General features: G+C 45.3%; 6 protein-coding genes across 6 annotated transcripts; 2 read left to right on the plus strand and 4 right to left on the minus strand.

Annotated features, from left to right (window-relative positions):
- Positions 1-472: 472 nt before the first annotated feature.
- Positions 473-1,777, plus strand: BHQ10_002604 (uncharacterized protein; the record flags this gene model as incomplete). Its single annotated transcript, XM_040874769.1, has 1 exon — positions 473-1,777. One exon carries the CDS (start codon positions 473-475, stop codon positions 1,775-1,777), a length of 1,305 nt encoding a protein of 434 aa, XP_040731109.1.
- A 4,519-nt stretch (positions 1,778-6,296) lies between these two features.
- BHQ10_002605 (uncharacterized protein) lies at positions 6,297-10,775 on the minus strand (the record flags this gene model as incomplete). Its single annotated transcript, XM_040874770.1, has 7 exons — positions 6,297-8,427; positions 8,480-8,555; positions 8,613-8,849; positions 8,920-9,316; positions 9,395-9,705; positions 10,218-10,516; positions 10,570-10,775. The coding sequence occupies 7 exons, from the start codon at positions 10,773-10,775 to the stop codon at positions 6,297-6,299; spliced, it is 3,657 nt and encodes a 1,218-aa protein (XP_040731110.1).
- A 1,649-nt stretch (positions 10,776-12,424) lies between these two features.
- On the plus strand, positions 12,425-13,453 carry BHQ10_002606 (uncharacterized protein; the record flags this gene model as incomplete). The annotated part of the gene is made up of 1 exon (XM_040874771.1): positions 12,425-13,453. The coding sequence occupies one exon, from the start codon at positions 12,425-12,427 to the stop codon at positions 13,451-13,453; it is 1,029 nt and encodes a 342-aa protein (XP_040731111.1).
- A 569-nt stretch (positions 13,454-14,022) lies between these two features.
- Positions 14,023-15,030, minus strand: BHQ10_002607 (uncharacterized protein; the record flags this gene model as incomplete). The annotated part of the gene is made up of 1 exon (XM_040874772.1): positions 14,023-15,030. One exon carries the CDS (start codon positions 15,028-15,030, stop codon positions 14,023-14,025), a length of 1,008 nt encoding a protein of 335 aa, XP_040731112.1.
- Positions 15,031-16,902: 1,872 nt separating this feature from the next.
- On the minus strand, positions 16,903-17,284 carry BHQ10_002608 (uncharacterized protein; the record flags this gene model as incomplete). Its single annotated transcript, XM_040874773.1, has 2 exons — positions 16,903-17,139; positions 17,201-17,284. The coding sequence occupies 2 exons, from the start codon at positions 17,282-17,284 to the stop codon at positions 16,903-16,905; spliced, it is 321 nt and encodes a 106-aa protein (XP_040731113.1).
- Positions 17,285-19,537: 2,253 nt separating this feature from the next.
- Positions 19,538-21,160, minus strand: BHQ10_002609 (uncharacterized protein; the record flags this gene model as incomplete). The annotated part of the gene is made up of 1 exon (XM_040874774.1): positions 19,538-21,160. One exon carries the CDS (start codon positions 21,158-21,160, stop codon positions 19,538-19,540), a length of 1,623 nt encoding a protein of 540 aa, XP_040731114.1.
- Positions 21,161-21,233: the final 73 nt, after the last annotated feature.

Here is a 21,233-nt window from a genome sequence, read left to right on the forward strand (position 1 = left end):
GGGGGGGCATTGACGCTATTTGAAGCTAATTCACTAATTCGCTATGTCAGTCGTAAACCAGGAGGTAAATTGAGCGCAACAGCAAACACTCCTTGACATGGTATAAATTCGCAGCGTTCTTCTGATTGGCGTCACCCCTCGCACAGTGTGCACAGGTTAGTATTAATTTCACTTCGACATCAAAGACAAACCATATGAAACAGATAGAAAACATATCCAACAACCCTAATGGAACAGCTTCGGTCTCGATGGAAGACAATTATTCGGCATGTTATATCAGTAAATGTTCAATCTATAAGCACGTCTGGTCAGCCCCCACCTGCCCAGGCAGGTTTTCCAAACCCAGCCGCATTATCCTGCATTGGGGGGCTGAGCCCCCCTACGTCACAGCAGAGAGACAATGAATGCATTCCACCTTTATCTACTGCTTCATCAATTCCATACAATCAAGTTATTTTTCACAACTTACAAGATGCCACGTACAGAGATCACTGGCGGTCCATCTCTCCAGATCGATGTCGCGAAACCACCATCGTGGACATTTACCCATGGAGATACTGTGATCGGCACAGTCATCCGTCGGACGCCTATTGTCGCACCCTCGGCCACAGTAACCATCACTCTTTTCGGACGAACAAAAACAAAAATCACCGTGAAAAAGAGTAATGGTCAAAGCACGACGACACATCACTATCGCGGCCGCTGGTCTCTCATTGGTACCGAGAGTACTCAAATTCTTCATCAGGGACCCCTGCACCTCGCCCCAGGCCAGGCTAGTGGCAGCAACTATCTTTCCTGGCCATTCTCAGTCACAATCCCCACAAAACCACCCGATACTCTGGCCCGGGATCACCCTCAAGAACAGAGCTATATCCCCGTGACGAATCTTGCCAATCACCAATCTCCAGGAACATTCTACTCCAGCGGTCGGAGCGGGAGAACCAGATCTGAGGCTTTTGTAGAGTACTATCTTGAATCCACGCTTCGGTTCAATCGGGGAGGCTCAAACGAGAGTTTCACGGCCACACTCCCTATATCCGTAGCGTCCTTCTCATCAGGATCCGAACCTCCCATCAACCGCGAGCCCCAGCAAGCTATGTTCTACAGCACGGTCCAGAGCCAGCGATTGCTACCAGGAATGGAGAAGGCGGAGTTGACATTCAAACAGAAAACTCAGAAACTCTTTTCGTCCTCCAAAGTTCCAACATTTGGATACAAAGTGGTTGTCCAAGTGCCACGTCAAATTCAGCTTGGAGACCAATCTCCATTCCCCTTTGTGATACAATTCCACGCAAACGAAGCCAGCATCAGCCCCAGTATTAAAGACACCACTCAAAAGGTTCAACTGGACTGGGTTCGAATGATCCTGAAGTCCGACACAGATCTACTTGCGCCAGGAAAGTTCTCTCACAGCCGTACTCATACCCATGACCACTCGCTTAAACAAGATCTCGGCTTGACTAAGGCTTTCAGTAATCTCGAGAATCGGGTAGTGTTCCAATCGACCGAGGGGAGCCAAAAGGTTGATATTGGTGCAATGTTCCAGCTTATTCTTCACCCTAGCGCGCTCTGCCTTGGAAACCGGCAGCTTACCGTTGGTCCGAGTATTTATCCAGATTTTGTCACATATAACATCAAACACTTACACTCACTAATGATTGAGTTGTCCTTCACTGTTGCCCTTGAAACGAAGGTGCACAAAATGGATGTTCCGGTCAGGATATTACCGCCAACTCGGTTAGATCCAAGCCCGCCTGAGTACTCTAAGGGTCAGTAATCTAAGGATAAGACCTCGGGGATCAGGACAACAAATTTAAGAAATTTGTATTCATTTTGTTTCCATTCGAGCCTGTCTGAAATACTTAGAGAAAAAGAATCTCACCGACGCTTTTCCATATCTCCTAAGAACAACATGTACCATCAATCATGGCTGTCCGCAAGACAAAGGGTCATTGTCGAACAAGACCGTCGGAATACTCCTAGAAAAGTCAACCTACAGTCTAACCATAGCTCCCTGGGCCTAGGTGGTCGAGGCCGTCCAACTTCGGAGCGCGCTTAGTCATTTGGCAATGAGGGAGAAGCTCATGACTATTAAGGAGACTTGAAGGTTCTCCACGTTTGCTAGCTCAGACGCGTACATTGATAGCACTATTATTCAAATCATTTGTTCTGCAACGTATCAAGGCCCTATACAAAACAGCAACCTTATCCTAACCCTAGGCCCAAAGAACCTTATTTAGAGCAGCAGCTGTCTTAGCCCTTCTCACAGTAAGACTCCATTTGCCAATACCTTTACCTTGCACATGCCAAATAAAACCGACAATGGAATAGCCTGCCTCTAATATGGTTGCTGGTGTTGATTCCATTTCTACTCGCTCAGCCTGGTGTACAGCTGTGGAGGGAACTAACGGCGTTGAATGCATTGCCGAGGAACCGGCAGCGCCACTTGAAGAAGCTTCAGCTAAAGAAACCTCACTGGAGGGGAGAGCTTGCCGAAGTGATGGTGGAGATGATGATGGTGATGATGATGAATACGGCATGCAGCCGTTGAGCTGTACCTCTTTGAGAAGTAATTGGTGAAATTTTTGATTTAATTGTTACTTAGGGAAACTTGTTGACGGAAAGGATCCGGTGGATAACTTTACACATACATTCATTAGATATAAGAAATGAGACTCCGTCACTCTCTTACACACAGGCATTTGCTTCTAATATAGTTATTAAGACAGATGACATACCTAAAACAGATCACACGGCGTATGGAAAAGTTCTTTGATATTCTCGAAGAGTGTCGTTACACACACGCATGGACCAACTTGTATCTTTCAACATCATTAACATTCATCAATATATTGACAGGGGAAGGTTGGTTAATTCAGTCTAATACCTTATCTCTCAGGCATGACCTACTAGTGCCCAACCACATAGGTAGTATTTAGATACATGTGTCGAACGAACGTTCTCAAAGCTGATATAAGTTGTAATTGATACATGAGATATGAACTACTTCCCACCCCAACACAAAATATCATCCTTCACTTGGGTATATGAGTCAAAATTTACCTTCATCTGGTGCTCAAGTCCCCATTTCCAAATCGCATCAAAATCAGTGCAGGTGTGGATAACATTTGCTGCCTCCAGGGACCGATTCCGGCCTGATGACCAAACGAAGCTCAGCGGTGTGATATCAGCATTGCATTGAAGACCCTGCCGAATAATATCAATACAATGATCGATATGCCCGATAGCAAAATGCTCGTCCTGGTCTGACCAGTCCACATGGCCGTAAATTCCTTGCCGTATGACGTTCTATGTAAGAATAACAGTTAAGTTGAAAAGTCTCCAGTATATTGGAGGGAAGGTAGTAACACTAACTAGACAATGCAACTGATGAAATACCGACAGTGAAGTGATAAATTATCCAGGATCCCCGGGGATCGGAAGTGTTCGGTTTGCCGTCGGCCGCGCTTCGTCAGCTGAAATACGTGATATTCCGACACCTGATAATTCGTATTCGTTAGCTATAGCTCAAACTTGAACGGGATTCAGATTGCTTAGTAGACATTATATCATTGTATAAATCCTTCCAAAGCCGGTTGCTAGCCTCATTAGGGATGCCCTGGAATGCAGTTATCCCGACACCGATGGAAGCGTCAAAAACACGATCGACTTTGCGAACAACCTGTTGAGCCGGTGCTAAGAATGTCAATTAGATCTCTTAGTAAGTAGATACTTATATAGAACCTCTTACAGTAGATTTCGGCTGATTGCTCTGGATCTTCTAGCTGAGACGAGTGCTGATGATAGCGAATAACTGTTGTGATGAGGAAAATCTTGATAAAAGAACTAAGAAGGACTATCAATGAGAATATCTTCAAATACTTCCTAGATGTCCTGTTGTACGTCCCAGTATAAAGTGTTATGTCTTGCCCATCATCAACACCACCGTTATCACCCTTCAGGGTGGATAGCAATGTGTAATATGGCTTCATTGGAACGGCTCTGGTACATATGAGTGCAAGGTAATGTAGAAAAGAAACAACTTCTACATCTGATATTTAGAATTCTATCTGTACCGTGGCACCTTGGCTAGTATTTTACCATGTTAGTACCACGTAAGTACATGTATTATACGTTTCATGCATGAGACCGAAAGTGGAAATCCCAGGCCGTACGTTGTTTTGGGCTAATATGTATCCCTGGGGCTCTTCTACTGCCCAAGTCTTCCAAATTATCCATTCGCAGCACAAACTCACACTATCAAGCGTATATTTCCAAAGTTCATCATGCTAGAAGCGGTCAAAAGTTTTCGCCACAGATACAGTCTTTTAGGATCTCGCAACGCTTCCGACGACGATATCGCGCGGCATCCAGTAAATGAACCATGTTCAAAAAAAACAGGTTTTCGCTAGCTTTAGGGACTTTTGTTGTCCTACTACTTGCAAATATTTTGTTCCTGCTCCTCTTCAGTTATACTCGAACCTGCCATCCAGGCTGCAACAGCATATCTACAGATGATATGTATCGAACTCCCGATCGAAATCCACTATTGAAAAGCGTTTCTTCTTACTGTATGTGTCCAACCGGCCACCCTCAAATTCAAAACAAGTTTGCCTTGGATGAATTTTGCTTTCAGCTCCCATCCTCGATTCTGTTGAGATATCCGCTTCTTCTGTTATCCAAAACGGTGCTCTACGCGAAAATGAAATCATTTGGCGAAAAGATCCGTCTCCTGAGGTTGACGCTGCCTGGGACAGGATTTCTACGGAGGGCTTTGAGCTGATCGTGGTTAAAGAGTCCGATGTTATCAGATCAGGAAAGGATCCCCAAAGAGCGGTTCAGGCACCTATCTCCTGGGGCTACGGAGGTGACGCATATCTCGCTCAAATAGACGTATTCCACCTCATCCATTGCCTCAACGAGTTGCGAAAAGAAATGCATTTCGACTACTACTATGGTACACAGCACAAAGGCCAACCTTCTCCTGAGGTGCATGTGTCACATAAAAAGCACTGTCTCCACATGGTCTTACACCATCTAATGTGTCATGCTGATACGGAGACCATCACACATGAATGGGTGTACAGTGAAAGGGCACCTGATCCCAAGACTCGACCATATCCCGACTTTAATATTGTCAAGCAATGCCGAAACTTTGATTCGCTGCTAGAGTGGGCAACAAAAAATGCAGTTAAGGATATGTCAAACAAGTTCAGGAAATTAAGAATCCCATTTGGTACTCCATTTGCAGAAGATGATAGCTATGCTTAAGGAACCTCGGTAGGCGCACAGCGCCATGTTAGCATAGTATTTTTGAAGGCAACCAGAATATAAAATTGTCAAGTAGACACCTACGCAAACTAGTTAACATTGACCGTGGAAGCTGTTTAAAGGACACATGGCAACTCGGAGACTATTCGCCTGTGAAGCGTTATTCTGATATATTCAGCTAACTTTGATTGTCTTTATGAACAGCACCAACCTGAGTATACAAGTACTGAATTTCCATATTCTCTATTTTTTACGAATAGAATACTAAAGAACGATTTTACAGTGAATATTATGACGTTTCTTTACAATTCCAGATGTTTTATATGGCTTGAAGGCATGTACATTTGACTTTATGTGGTTGCTGATTTAGATGGCTATATGATGATGAGTCTAAGAGAAATTTTGTATATTTTGATATCACGTAGGTGGGTCTTGCATGAACGACAATATAGTAGAAGATTCTAGGGCCATCTTATTGTTTAGACTCTGATCATGAGAAGTGCCCCAATGTTCACCAGCAAAATCAAATGTTCACAACCATAAAAACCCCGTTTCGCTTTCACTGTTGTCGTGTTGCCTTGTAGCCCCCTCGTGACGTAGAAAATTCCGAGTATCTGAATCATACTATTCAAATTCAAATGGAGATCGAGTATCAAATATATCTACCACTACTTCTTCTTCTTCTTCTTCTTCTTCTTGTTATTGTTGTTGTTGTCGTAATTGTTATTAATTCAAGAGGTTTTAGTGAAGTGGTAGGATCAAATTTGTCGAGCTATATATTAACAACGCATAAAAACTAGTAAGATATTATCTGTGACAGTAGCCAGAACCTCATATTGAGCAATTTCTAGGTGTCCTGAAGAATTCCAGGATTGAAGACCGAATGAGATTCACTAGCCGAGACAAAACGAGATTCAACGCGTGAAAGGAGCGGCTCAAAACCCAACATACGGGTATGGAGAAGAACGAAGGGAGTGTTCCAGGTGTAAGGGTATTGATACTACTGGCTCTACGTATGTAAAGACTTACAGGCCCCATTGCTGACACCACCGCCTCATCATTTGTGAATCACATGAGCCCAAATTGCACAAAGTAGAGCTCACAGCACAAGTCTCATTTGTGGAGAATGAGACACGATTACTGTGGATAAGTGACTTGTATGTGTCCAACAGCTTCACAGCAGGATTCTCAACATCAGTCTCCAGACTCTCCTCGCAAGCGTCAACCCACTCCTGCAGAGACACGAGGTCCAAGTCATGCCCTTGCTCCTTGAGGAATTCCTTCACAGACAATGCAAGACTTTTCCATGGTGTCTTGGCCGGGTTTATAATGTGGTAATAATTACAGCGGCCTGTGGACGACGACCAGGGATAGGTAGCACCGGCAATTTCAAGAACGATGGCGGCAACATCATCAACAGGAACCCAGTCCACTACATCGAGACTACCAAGCTCGTATGGCAATTTCCTCATTCGAACTGAAGATGCAATGATTGTAGGCAGCCATTCTTGCTTATTCCACATACCCTTTTCCCCGCGAGGGCCGGCAATTTGTCCTACGCGGATAACTGACGCGGGGACTTTGAGCTTTTCTGTTGCTTGGGCAAGAAGATGCTCTGAAATCAATTTGGACTGGCCATATCCGGGCGAGGCGACCCTTAAATCGTGCAAAGGCGATTCGGGAATAGTCTCCAGGTGTGGCCATTGAGTAGCAACACCGATGGAGGAGATAAAGACAATTGGGACCTGCTTTTGTGCTTGCGCGGAGAAAAGTGTGAGGTTCTTCACGCCGAGGATACTTGGCTCGAAGGACTCGATGGAGAGGTTGAAATTCACAGGCCATGCATTGTGAATGATGCGATCTGCTGAATCAAGAAGTTCGCGATAGGTGGCGCTGTCAAGTCCCAGGTATGGCTTKGTAAGATCTGCCTGGAGGAATTTTGTCTTCCGAAACATAGTAGTGAGGTTGCGCTGACTGTTTGAGAGCAATTGCTGTTCTAGGCCGCCGTCTGCTGCACGGTTTAGACAGAAAACATACGAGATCAAGGGGGATCTCTCAAGGAAGTCCAACAGGTAGGAGCCCAGACTCCCTGTTGAGCCTGTCAAAATGACGAGTTGGCCCTCCTTTTGAGGGGATGGCTTTTCTGAAGCTGTCTTCAGTGCAGTTTCAATGCTGTATTTTTTCAATATAGTGGCTGCGGCCTCGGTGTCTCCTGCCTTTGAGATAGAGACTGACTCAGAAAATTTCTTGGAGCCACGCAGTAAAATAAACTCTGTCAACCTCGCTAGGGTAGGATTTCGGTAAATGGTCTGTGCAGTGATTTTTGATTTCTCGGTAGGTATACCAGCGTGTTGAAGCCCGTCTGTCAATTTTTTTGCTAAGTTGATGGCCCCCAGGGAATCGATACCCGCAACGAATATGTCAGTTTCCGGATCAAGATCAGTAGTGATGGAGAGTGACTTGAATATCGATTTGATAGAATCAAACATAGACTCTTTGCTTGTAAAATCCAGCACAATGGCCTCATGATTTCCTTCTGTGTCATAGAGAGTATCCATTTCGCGCGCATACAGCTTGAGGAATCTGCCCCTCTGAAGAGATCCCTTAGAGGAATAAGGAACTGGCTTGGCTGAATCACATAGACGGACCATATTCTTGGCAATCTGGCCATGTGCAACAGTGTCTTTGTTCACTCGCTCAATCAATGGCCAGACTCTGTTGATGAGAGCCTTGGCCTCGTCTTCGCTTTCAGGCACCACCACTGGATCAATGAATAGTGCAGCCCGAAACCTACCTTGGCCAACAACAATGGCCTGATTGACTTCGGCATGGCGACCAACAGTGAGTTCTATTGTTACTGGGTTAAGCTTCTCTCCGTTAGAGAACGTAATGACATCATCTGCACGTCCGACGTGAAGCCAGTGATGAGCTAAGGTTGGATGCGGCTGATACAGGTCATTGGTGTTATATTCAGCGAGGTCTGGGAAGGTGTAGAAAATGCCTTGCAGGCCGGGATTCTTTTCCTTGCGTCTGATCACTTGCACGAATGCATTTTCTCCTGATGGCTCGTAATGGGTGCCGAATGTTTCGTCATCAAAAACGAAATACTTCCAGAGCTTCACATCCGGCTGGATATACAGGGGATACAACCCATATCTTGAGGATCGTCACAAATTACTCTTTAACAATGATATTGGGCTAGACTTACTCTGTAGTTGAAATCGCGATTGTGAGTTTGACACCAGCTTTGACAAGCCTATCACCGGCTTCGTCATCCAGCTTGCCTGAATGACCACGTCAGGTCCTGAGAAAACAATAGGAAAAAGAGGCTGAGATCTTACCGCCACCGGTAGTCACCATATTCAGGCTTTGAAGGGCTTGAATATCATCCTCTTCATAGCTCATATCCGCAAGGACAGATGGTGGTATGAAAGCAGCATCTGAATAGGACTCGTGAATAAAAGTGCGGATTGCATCGGCTGTCAAAGGTTTATCTGGGATTGGAAGTGCTATTGGAGTACCCCAATATATAGACAAGCCTAGGAAAAAATATAGCCCAGCGGCATGAAAGAATGGCACTAGCGATTTACAGTCAGCAGGAGTCACGGAACGAGTCATCATTTTTAGGGGAAATAAGGTGCAACATACTGGTACACAACACTTTCGTTGTTTTATCTGAGAAAGCCTTAAAGAAGCAAGGGAACCCAGAGAATTCGGGGATGTGGTGGTATGCATCCATAAGTGTCAGGATCCCATGGCGACAGATAATCGGCTTGGGGGTCCCTGTACTGCCGCTTGTGTGCAAGACCATCGCAGGTTCATTGATCGCCTTTTCATATGGTATTTTGTACGGAAATAAAGGGGCTGGTTTTTCGTGGATCAGGTCCTTGATTGCATCAATGGCGTTTGACTTCATCGGGCGAATGTCTGACCATGGTTGTACCTTCGACGCATACTCCGGTGCGTAGCAAAGCCAGTGGCAGTCGGTGGATTCGAAGAGAGAGAGTTGACTTTTCATGTCATTGCGCGGGGAAATAAAAAATGCCTATTTTGAGATTTTCTTGTCAGGACACTACATATTTGAGGATCACAATCTGACAGCACTCTTGCTTCTATATCATACCTTGTATCCCGTCTTGATCGTAGCGGCTAAAAGTATCAGATAGCGGACATCATTGGGACCAATATAGGCCACTGTTGGAAATGTGCCTTCTTGAGCAAGTCCAACTTGGTCTGTAATCCAGTGAGAAAGCCGATTTACAGCGTTTGCAAACATGCCAAAGCTCAGATCTTGCCACCCATCTCTTGGATCAGCAGAGCATGGGATTGAAAGCAAAGTCCGACAGGGCTCGTTCAACGCTATGTCGTCTATCAATTTGACAAAGATACGCTGCCCATAGGCAGGTTCGTCCTCGGAGTACTTTGCCACGGAAACTGTCATAGTCAAGACCTTGAAAATTTCAGATGTCAAATTTGTGGGCAAGATACATACAACCGAGAAGGTGACTTGTTGAAGTTGGTTCGATGAAGGAGAAGGGGTTCGTTGCTGAACTTATACTTGTTGAGTATCCATGATTGTTCACTCCCAAAGGGTTATGAATAATATTAATTGATAAAACCAGCTAACTATAACGAAGATAAATAGCAGTAACTACTGTTTTTTCTGTTTTTTCCTCTGACTGAACCGTTATGTTAATTCAATTCAATGGCAATGCTGAATTCAGTGGGGTGAGCCATACAAGCGGGTTATGAGCGGATTTTAGAGTGATCTGCAGCCGATATGCAGCCGCTCTGCAGTGTATTTCGCTCTCACGGCGGGATCTAGTGGTCGATCTTCACAGAGCATAGTGCGACCCTCCACCAACCTGGGTTGCATTTAAAAGACTCATGTAGACCCCTGCGAAATAAGTCAGGCTGAGATCAGAGGATTACGGTACAACACGCACCAGCTAGCCTCCATCTGCCATCCAAAGCTTCCAACGCGCTTCTCACATCCACCAATGCATTCATATTCTCCACACGGCCGTCGCGATCATACTGAAACTGATGGTATCTGAACACACACACCGCCCAGTGAGTCAAGAACGGATAGATCTCATCGATCCCGCCGAGACTCCCTTCCAAGTACATCCGATATCGACTTCGCCACGTTCGAGCAGATATGTTGAGTGGGTGTTTATGATCATGCAACGCCCCAAGCCCAGTATCAAGGGAGTCTTCAATGGGGAACAATACAAATAAGCCGCTGGCAGTATTTAGTCAAACCACATTACCTGGAGTGAAGAGGGAAGCATGTACCTGTTTAGCACATTACGCGCTACCCGAACGGATGCAGTGGAGCATTTCTCCTCCACTTCTAGTACAGACATCAATGCGGTCATGGTGCGGTAGAGCTGTTCTCGCCTCGGGATAAATGTTTGGCCTTTGATGTCCTGGTCCGATACCAGATGAATTACCCGGTCCAAAAGATATCCAGCATGGACCAAAAGGCGGAAGGTACCCATGTCAGACGTTGCGAGCGACAGCAGAGTTAACTCTTTGTAGGTGGGAGATGGAATCTTTGCATCTATCAGCCTCCACATCACGCACCATGCATCATGTGCCAGGGAAATTATGAATTGTGCGAGGGGAGAGAGTGAAAAATACTTCTTGTTGCCAAGAGATGTCATCTGAAGGTAATACTTGACCGTCACTGAGCTCCGTCAACACAAGTGGCCGTTGCGGGTAGCTCAGCGACATGATCCTAGAGATCTGATCAGCAAGGATGACGATTAAATCTTCTGCTGGACACACCGCTCAACCACAAAGACAGACCACCATAGTCGCCTTCTAACCTCCACTTCTAACCAAACTTTACTCTTGCCATCATTGTACTCTCCATTTGGCTTTATACCCAAAGCAGACAAATATCGAGCACATGTTCCCAGCGTGATGTAAGCACAGGGATACATCCCATGGCCGTGTTCGTAAAAAAGAAGTAGAATCAAGGCTTGTAGTAACCTAATAGAAAGCACTCCGTATATCTCCATGTTCAAGAAGGACGATTTCACGGCAAGATATATTTTGCTCGCTGGTTCACCGCCGGGGGGTTTCTCGGTGACAAGGTTCATACATGCGAGAAGAATGATATCTACTCCCTCGAGAGAGCTCGGGCCATGAGCCAGTTGCCGCAAGTCTCGCCGTGGTATGAAAGGCATCCAGAAATCAGCTATGTGAATGAAATTCCTGACCAGCTCTTCCGGTCGTTTCTGACCGGGAACACAGATAGACTTCCATAGATTGACGCCGATGGAAGGGAAATCCAAGGAGCCAGAGGGAAATGAGTTTGTCTGGTTAGGGTTACTGAAGCCAAGAAACGTGGCGCCATTTAGACAAAGGATCCGAGAGCCGGTCTGTTCTTTGCTCGGCGGTGGCGGACTCAGTGAGACACCTGGCGTTGAGTGCAGCTTTTGGTGGCTCGTGGCTCGATACACACAACTACTATGGGTCCTACTGACAGCGTCAAATCAAAATATGTTAACGCAGTTTCACCAGAGTTGCACCCACTTCAGACAGTATGAGCACACTGGAAATGCACGGTCGCATTTCTTCTTGCGTGCTCTACAGTTCTTGCAGGAGAGCGGTGGCTTCATGAAGTGGTCGGATAGGGCGAGATTGTTCAAAGCACTACTCTAAAAGTTTTTCTCTTAGATGCTAGAACTTGGCGTTTACAATCCACTATAAAGATGTCAGAGAACCATGTAACATTACCACGTGATGTGCGTACAACCTTAAGTAGTTAGGAGAAATAATAGAGATCTCCCGGATCTACTGATGACGAAAATAATACAGTAATAACACCTAGAGGGTACTAGCACCGCATACTATACGGTCTACACCTACCCGTATAACCCACTTATCCATGGAATAAATTAACTTAGTTTAGTCATAGCTTAATCACCACGATCGCGTGACCACTAGCCTGCAGGATTTTAATAATATCGATATGCGAGCGACATATGATGAATCATCTTCTTTTCTGAGTCATTTGCTTCAGCATGTGCTATCAGCCGCATTTAAGAGCACCACAACTATAGAATAAAAACCCTTTAATACTTCTTTGTCTGTACAGCAGTCAACTGTTCACTGTTCCTATCTTGAATGTTTGTTCGCGATGATGAGTTTGGAGTCTGATCCTAAAACAACGCCCATATCATGCTGTGTTTTTCTCACTGGTGTAACTGGATTCGTCGGCGGCACTATCCTCTCCTCTCTCTTAAAGGCACATCCTAGTGTTCGCGTCAAAGCTTTGATTCGTGAGGAAAGGGATGCTAAAGAACTCCAATCAATCTATTCAAATCTCACCCCCATTATCGGCGAACTGTCCTCGCATTCTCTCCTCAGATCTACGGCAGCGGAGGCCGATTTCGTTATCCACGCTGGAGGTGACAATGTTCCCGCCGTTTGCGCGATTATAGACGGGTTGGCATTCCGTAACACCACCGGATCGCCCATGCCACGGCTCATCAGCCTAACCGGCCCGCGTAGTCTTATCGACCTCTCGGATCCCATCACTGGTAATCTTAAGGCGAGCAGCCGTCCGTGGAGCGATATTACGGACGCGCATATAATACTGAACGTTCCTAAGGATCGGATGCACGCTGGCGCTGATCAAGCCATCATCGCTCACAGTACTGCTAAAGGGGTAGGCACAATGCTGGTCTCGCCTGGTCAATTGTGGGGCCAGGGTAAAGGTTATCTGAAGAAGGAAAGCAATTCAGCGTTTTATTATGCGACAGTCAAGAGCCGTGGACGGGCCTTTGTAATAGGCGAGGGTACCGCAACATGGTCGTGGTCTTCCATTGGTGATTTGGGAGATGCGGTCGTGTTCCTGATGGAACAGGCACTGAAAAGTGGGAGCGAGAGACGAGGACAGGTAGGAGTAAATGAAGACGGCTACTACTTTGTACGTACCGGAGACCTGAGTATGATGGAAAGGGCCAAAGCTGTCAGTGAACGCTTAGGTCTTGGAGAAGTAGAAAGCGTGTCGGTCGATACCGCAAGAGAAATCCATCCGTTTGGCCCCATCATGTGGGGTTGTGGTGAAAGAACGAGATCTGACAAGCTGCTCGAGCTAGGCTGGAGGCCAAAAGAGACCGATTGGAAGGCTTTGATGGAAGAGGGAGAGGGAGAAAGGGCATAAGGATATGAGTCAGGAGTAACCCTAAGTAAACCTCTCTCAGATACACCAATCTGGTGGAGGTCAACATATTTATGCAAACACCACATTTTCGTTACCGTGAGCTTTGTGCGTTTTATAACGTAGAAAGAACCCTAAGCCGACCTTTGTTATATGTGTTTCTATGTTTGGTAACAGCGACATGGCTTTTGTTACTGCGCACTCCTGTATGAAGCGTTGTGGCTGTAATTGTCTAAAACTTCCTTCTTCGATTATAGAAGGAAGACCTATGCTATCTATAAGTATGGCAGGACTCCCCAGTAGAAATTTTTGGAAGCCAGTCATCAATCAGTTATCAGATCAAGAAGTTATTTGTGTTTACTGCTTTGGTCGTTCTTTGTAGCCTTGTAGAATTATTCTTACACCAGTCCCTGCTTCACGGTCTGGGCAGAAGTGTAGAATAAATAGCTGTCAAAGTAATTTTACATGAAACAGAAACGAACTGAGAAAGAGTGTTTGAAACCATTCCCATGAACTACCTGACACCTTACTTTTATGCCCTGGTCGTCCTCAAACTGGTAGGTTGACCAAAACTATTTGTGGGTAAGTAAACCTGGACGGTAAGGCAAGTCATTATAACTGCCACCAGAGTTGGTTGCTCTGCCCTGATAGAGGAGCTGTAAATTGCAAGCATCAATAGGCATGGTCTGGTCAGCACTGGCTCTAATCAAATCACCACTGCTGATATCGTTGGTCCAGCTGGCACCGCTATTTGCCTTGCCCGCGAACGGTGCTGACACGCTGGTGGCCTGAGGTGTCCAGGAACCGCTCAGACTGCTGGCCGTGAATGAACGGAAGTATCTGTTTTCGCTGGGATCTCTTGCCTCCACGATCATCAGATACTGGTTCTGGCCCTGGACAGAGTACACTTGGACGGCCTCAAAGAGGTTTACGGTCGAGTCGCTGAGGACCACTTGTGCTGAAGAACCAAAGTTACCCGGGAAATTACCAATTGGCATGCTGGCTCGATATATCTTGCCATTATCGCCTGCAAAAAAGAGATACATGTTCTGTGAATCGCCAATGAGAGAAGGGTCAATAGGCCCCGTGCTAGAGCCAGTACTTCCAGTGTAGAGTGACTGAGGCGATGACCATCCATTTGCATTGGTGGGGTCACTGGAGGTCCTATAATTGAAAGGACTTGCGCCCCATTCATATGCCAGCACCCAGATGTTCTTAGGAGTAAAAAAGAACAGTTGAGGAGCAACAGCTCCAGTACTCATAGTGTGTTGGGCCACCGAGCCCATTGAGTTCCAGTCTGAGAAGAGGGCAAAATTCAAAGACCCGTAGTTTCCTCCATTGTTGACGTCTGACGCGTATACGAGATGTTGACCGTTGTAAGGAACGTGGGTGAAATCTTTCAAAGCGAGGAATCCAGAAGCTGGGTTGGCCAGGGGACCAGTTGACGTCCAGCTATAGCTAGATGGTAGAGCACATCCGGCTCTTGCCTCTGTGGTGTTTTGTGCAGTTTCATCCGTAGGAAGTGCCAGGCCAGAGACGACCGGTAACAATAGAAGGAGAGCGGGAGCAAGAGGAATCATGATCAAGGTGGTAAGAAGTGTGTAACTGAAGTCGATCTTCTCGTTTGAGGATCATGTTCTCGTAGTCCGTCAACCTTCTATTTATACTAATTCCCTAGCCCTTGAAACAATTACTGCGCTCATCCGGCAAAGCATTTCGATGGTGACAACTCAATACAAACAGCGGGTGTCATACGGCATAGATTAGCCTAAAAACTCAGTTCCCCTTCTAATTTTAGTTTCACGGTAATTGAGCTGACCCAAAATCTCCATTAAAGACATTTGGATAGGTGGGAAAACATGCCAATTTTGCCAAGTTGAGGGGAAGTTTCAGGTTCAGACTCATGTGGCTCTTTTATTTAGACCATTCGGAGTATCGGCCAGTCCATGTATCTAATGTCTATGAGACTAATTCATCCTTATGCTAACGATAATCAAATATAATCTAACCGAACGCTATTTTCGCAAAAATTAACCGATGGGTTTGTTGATCACTGGTGATCATGAGAGTTTGATCTGCAGATTTTAAATCCGATATTAGGCATTATCTTGAATCCTACGCACATAATCGCAGTAAAGTTGCTGATAATTATATTTAACAGGACTTTATTATTCTACTCCATCGAAGCCCGGAACCCTACCATTTACCCAACATTGAAATGGAATCAGTCGACTTTTCAAGCCCAGAAGGATGATTCAGAGATTAGCGAAGATGACGATCCGTACTGTGCCGGTTGCACTTACTCCAACAATCTTATCTCCAAACTATCCACAGCGCTATCCAAGTTCTACTATGGCCATGCCCAAGCCCACATAGTTTATCGATGCTATCGCTTTGCCATGCAGCATAAGATCATACCCAGTGACCTCAATCCCCTTAGGATCCATCAATCCAGGTGGGTTTGCAGTGATACATATGAGTAGTCCATCCTTCTCAGCTCTATTGTACAGCACACCTGCCTTCAGAAGATCCTCATAGATGGCTCAGACTGCACAGACCATGAAACTTTTCGCAAACCTGGGATGGGCATCTGGACGTCGGAATTCAGAGCCAAAGGTCGATTGAAAATAATGACCGGTGCCTTGTAGGCGGAATCATGGTCTTTACGTAATCGATCGAGAGCTGCAGCGAGATGAGCTGCTGTTGTAACAGCAATGTCAACTTTACGACTGGTATGGTTGGTGGCGATGCTAGTCTTTATAGTCGAGGCGCCCTCATTACAGGTTTTGAGGACATCTTCATCTGAGATGGAGGCTTCGAAGATGTGGATTAGTGTTATTGTTGAAATTGCTGTTCTGATGATCTATACCAAAGTTCTTATCTTAAAAGCGCTATCATCGAAATCTAGAACCAAATTGATATCATCATCTAACACATCAGAGAGTTCGGAATTAGTGATCAAATAATCATCACATTACATTAGCACGGTGCGGCAACTCAAGACAATATGACAGTATATGCTAAAGGATGGACCTTGATAAATAATCCCAGATCTAGTTTAGCCTCTGCTGATGCTCTTGGCACAAAGAAGATGTGAAGGATTTCATCCAATACTATCAAAGATATAGATTGGCCAGAAGATAGAGGCTGGACAATTTGTATTGAAATATTGCGCGGAGTACCTTGATATGCTAGAACCCTAAGCTATTATTTAGATCAATGGAACCTGTTTTAAGTCAACGGGATTGGTCTAAGATTCAGAAACTCTAAGCGATGCGATGAATAGAGACGTTGTCGGGAAACAAAAACTACGAGCCGGATATGTTAATGATGGTGGATATTCAGGTACATAAAAGTTCTCAGAACTCGGAGTAAGTCCGTTTTTCCCATGATTGCTACGTACGATCCCTTTTCTACCGCTACTAACTTTGTATTTCAGAAAACGATCTCATCTAGGCGCTGTAGATCATCTCATACGAAATCCAGCTTCCAGCACCGGCGCAGTCCCCGCTGTTGAGGATTGTAGGCGTTCCGCATGTAGCTTCCGCCGAGAGCGACGAATGGTAGATAGCTGTGAAGCCCTCAGGAACCTCGAGATAGCAGTAGGCGTATGTATCGCCGAGAGAAGTACAAGCAGTGGAGACATTAGTGTAAAAGTCTCCTTGGCTGATGAGAGCACCAGCCGAGCACTGATAGTTTTGAAATAACATTCAGTTCCTTTCAGAACATGTAGGGCTTTGAAAATCTTACAGAGTCACCGCAGTATAGCTTCCAGTATCCAAGATCGGAAGCACTAGCAACAGAAACACCGGCGAGAGTAGCGAGGACCTTCATTTTTTCCTGTACATTTTCATTTCATTTCAGGTTAATGGAAAACTCCCATACTCTCTCTAAGACAGAGTCAGCTACTAACTCTTGCTTGAGGATATATTGATCGGAAATTTCGCGTCGACAAGTGATCGATAGATAGATATAAATAGCAAAAGAATCTTTCAGACCTCCATATATGCTAAGGTTAACTTGAAGAATTTATAGACAGAGTCCATTCCGTCTAACCCCAAACCTATACAGCCCCAAGCACACATTAATGCATAATTATTGCGAAAGGGTTTCCTAAAATAGGCAAGATTTACTCTATATCAGTAGGATCTAAGACTACTACTTTACTCGGAGACCTTCGAATCACTTTTGGCGTTGTCATTTATTTTTCTTGCTAGCTAGCTTTAATAATAGTCATTCACGACTAACACATACTGATGGGCAAATGTCCTGTACAACTTGGCAATGGATCCGTATTCCGTCCAACGTAGCCTTCGAGAGGAAGATACTGACAATCTAACAACAGCAATAATTCTATGATTCCGTTTTAACTCTAAAAGCCAGAAGAACATCCGGCCGAAACGCTGGGAGGGATGCCAGAGCCGAGGCAGCACTGAGCGTCCCGTGATCTGAAAGTTTTGTCGCGCGATTTTGTATTGCTTTGTTATTCGTACATTGGCGGTGAATCGCGCACTACGTAAATTACTGACGAGTTTATAACGTACAAATCGAATTTAGACTTCTTGATAAACGTGCATACTAATCTATTCCCACTGCCGCTATGGAATGTACCGATATGATCTGTCTATCAATTCGCAAAGGGTCTCGATTCTCTTGACGGTGAAGGCGAAGCTCGATGACCACCACAATACAGCCGGCTTCCCAGTCGCCGAGTAATCAAAACGAACATGATAATTTCCACTCCATAGCCGTCGTTCCTGCAACTCCACTTCAACAATAGCAATCCAAGCACTCCTGGATGGAGGCACTACGTATTCTCGCCCATCGCTATCAACACGTTTGCTGAGCTGGAACTCTTTCTGTTGAAATTCAACATCGGAATACAAGATGCAGCAATATTTTCCGACTACCGATGCTTTACCTCAAATCAAGCTGGAAATATGGTCATGCTTGTTCTCGAAGTTACATCGGGAAATAATACCGTGGATCTGTTCATACTAGCAAACATTGGCATTAGTCTTCCTATATTCCTTGCAAGGACCTTCACCACCGCGGCCATCATATCCTAGGCCCCCCCGTATACGTGCGTGGTTTGTTGGTATCGATTTCCTGCAGACAATAATGGTTTTCTTGGCCGCAATATTGCATTTCATGCTAGGACGTGAGCCGCAAGGCCCGGCTGCGTTGACTATTATTTTCCTCCTTGCTTTTTCCAGTAGGTCACAGGTGGTCCTGTCTCGCGTGTTGCAGATACCTGAGATGACCGCTGCTATGGCCACAGCGGCCTGGGTTCAACTTATGATCAATCCAGAAATTTTGGAGAATGAGTAGTAGATCGCGCAACCGGCAAAGCTTCTTTCTCATGCCCTCTTCTCCGGTTCATTGGTTGGAGCAGCTGTTTATCAAAATGCTGGATCGCTAATGGCGCTCATTCTGTCTGCATCGGTCAGATTCATTATCATCGCTATGCTATTCTTTAATCCATAAGAGTCAATCATTGACTCCGACGACTCCATCCTGGCCTGAATGATAGGATAATAGAAGCGTTTAGTAATATCAATTTGATTCAGATGAAAACATCGTAATCGTTGCTGTACATGATTTAGATTTCAATCCTACTTTGATATATATCGTAAAGGATTCGGCGATTGGAACCTTGGAATTCAAAAGGCTGGAGACAAAATTCGGGATGGGAGTGATTAAAGCCTCTTCAGGAGCCTCTTATGATCGGTCGATCAAGTCGTGCCTATCTCGAAAAAGAGCTACATTCATACCCGATTGTACTGTTGTCTCACTCAAGCGGTGTACTAGCGGTGACAACACAGCTAAATCCGACTTGACTCATCACTCAAATAATGTAAAATGAGATAAAATTATTCCAGACATAGAGATGGCAGCGACTTAGTGCATGAATCTAGTAGACACAATCCATAATCACAAGTGGCATTGATGCTGATTCAGTATCCTGGATAAGGCTAACAACTTCATGATTATTTCTTCTGTGTAAAAATGGTGGTAAAATTGATCATCAATATTTTCAGAACAATGCCGGCTTTCTCCTCCAAGTTTCCCAAAACTACCTAACAATTAGGCTCTCTCTACATACGACACTGATCCCTTAATTGGCGAAGATAAATCCTCATTTCCAAATGCCAATACCTTGTCCGCATGCACATCCAATCCTGTCTCCCTCATTGCATTCACGCCGGACAACGCATTCGGCCCATCAAATATCTCTGCCACTTCTTCGAGGCCCAATCCTTTCGTTTCCGGGAAGAAGAAGAATATCAAGGTGAAATGAATAGCAATCACAACACACCAGACGATATAGTATCGCCAAGATATCTTGTCCATAGCAACTGGATTTGCAAAGCTGTTGTAGATACCAGCTAGGTTTCCTGTTAACTGGTATAGCATAGATGCTTTCGCGCGAAGAGAGTAGGGGACCACTTCCATAATGTAGGTTGGTGCAACTGGGGAACACATGTGGTAGCATGCTCCGTAAATGAAAATCATGAGGAGTACCGCAGTAGCGTAGCCAGTATCCTTGAAATTCTTCTGCTGGTTTATCGCGGAGCAGATTGTCCAAATAACATAAGATACCCCCATACCGCCCATACCGCAGAGAAAAAGACGTCGACGACCAGCTTTGTCGACAAGCGTTGCAAAGAATGCAGCCGAAACGAAGCTCCAGATAGACAGGCAGGCGTTGATGATAAGCTGAGTCCTGGAGTCCGTCACGTTTATTGTATTCAATACTTTCGACAAGTAATACGACGTGAGTGCATTACCCGACCACTGTAACATGGCGGGAATATATAGAGCGAGGAATAATCGATGCTTGTTCCCCTTAGTTGCAAGCCATTCCGACCAGCGAGACATCTTCTGGACCTTTTCCATCTCCAGGGTCGCAGTTATCTCTGCCATTTCAAATCGTACGAGGCGCGAATTGGGTTCCCCATCTGCGTGATATTTGTTGAAAATTTCAAGAGCTTCTTTTTTACGGCCATTGTAAATAAGCCAACGTGGCGACTCCGGCGCGAAGAGGCTAAGTACTGCTTGAATTAAAGAGAAAAAGCATTGTAAAACACTTGGTATTCGCCAGCTCCAAGATGAACCTGTCATCTTGAACGTCCCATATGTGATCCAGGCAGCAATAAGTGAACCCAGAGACCATGTGACAAGATAGAAGGAAACAAGCTTCCCACGATGAGAAGGATAGGCAACCTCGGAGAGCAGAGGTGGAGCGGCGACGGCGACGATTCCTAGCCCAAATCCGACAAAGAAGCGCGAAACCACAAACATGGCATAATTGATAGCACAAGTTTGCAGGATAGAACCCAGAATGATAATTAACGATCCGCCACAGATAGGATATCGGCGACCAAATTTCTCACAGAGCTGCGATGAAACTAGTACCGAAATTAGTGTCCCTCCCGTGGGACCAAAAGTCATTGCACCTAAACGAGTGCCGGTAGGAGAACCAAAGTATTTCCTCCATTGAGGGAGGGACTGCATTCCGTTCAGCATGCTGCTGTCGTAGCCTGATGCGATTTGCGTAAGAAGAGCACAGAGCAGAAGGGTGTTCAGTTTGATCAAGGTCCAATCCTTGTAGAAGGGTTTGCGACGGTTAGATATGACATCCTTGAGAGCGAGCCCTTCAAAGTTATCGGCGTGTTGATGGTTTTCAGAATTCGTAAGGTCCGTCATGTTTGATGCCGAAGTTGAATAGCAAAAAATACAAACGAAAGGGTAAAAAATGCGCGTCTTATACTTGCTCGCA

Source organism: Talaromyces amestolkiae (genome assembly GCF_001896365.1).
Source record: "Talaromyces amestolkiae strain CIB chromosome Unknown scaffold4.1, whole genome shotgun sequence".
Lineage (NCBI taxonomy): Eukaryota > Fungi > Ascomycota > Eurotiomycetes > Eurotiales > Trichocomaceae > Talaromyces > Talaromyces amestolkiae.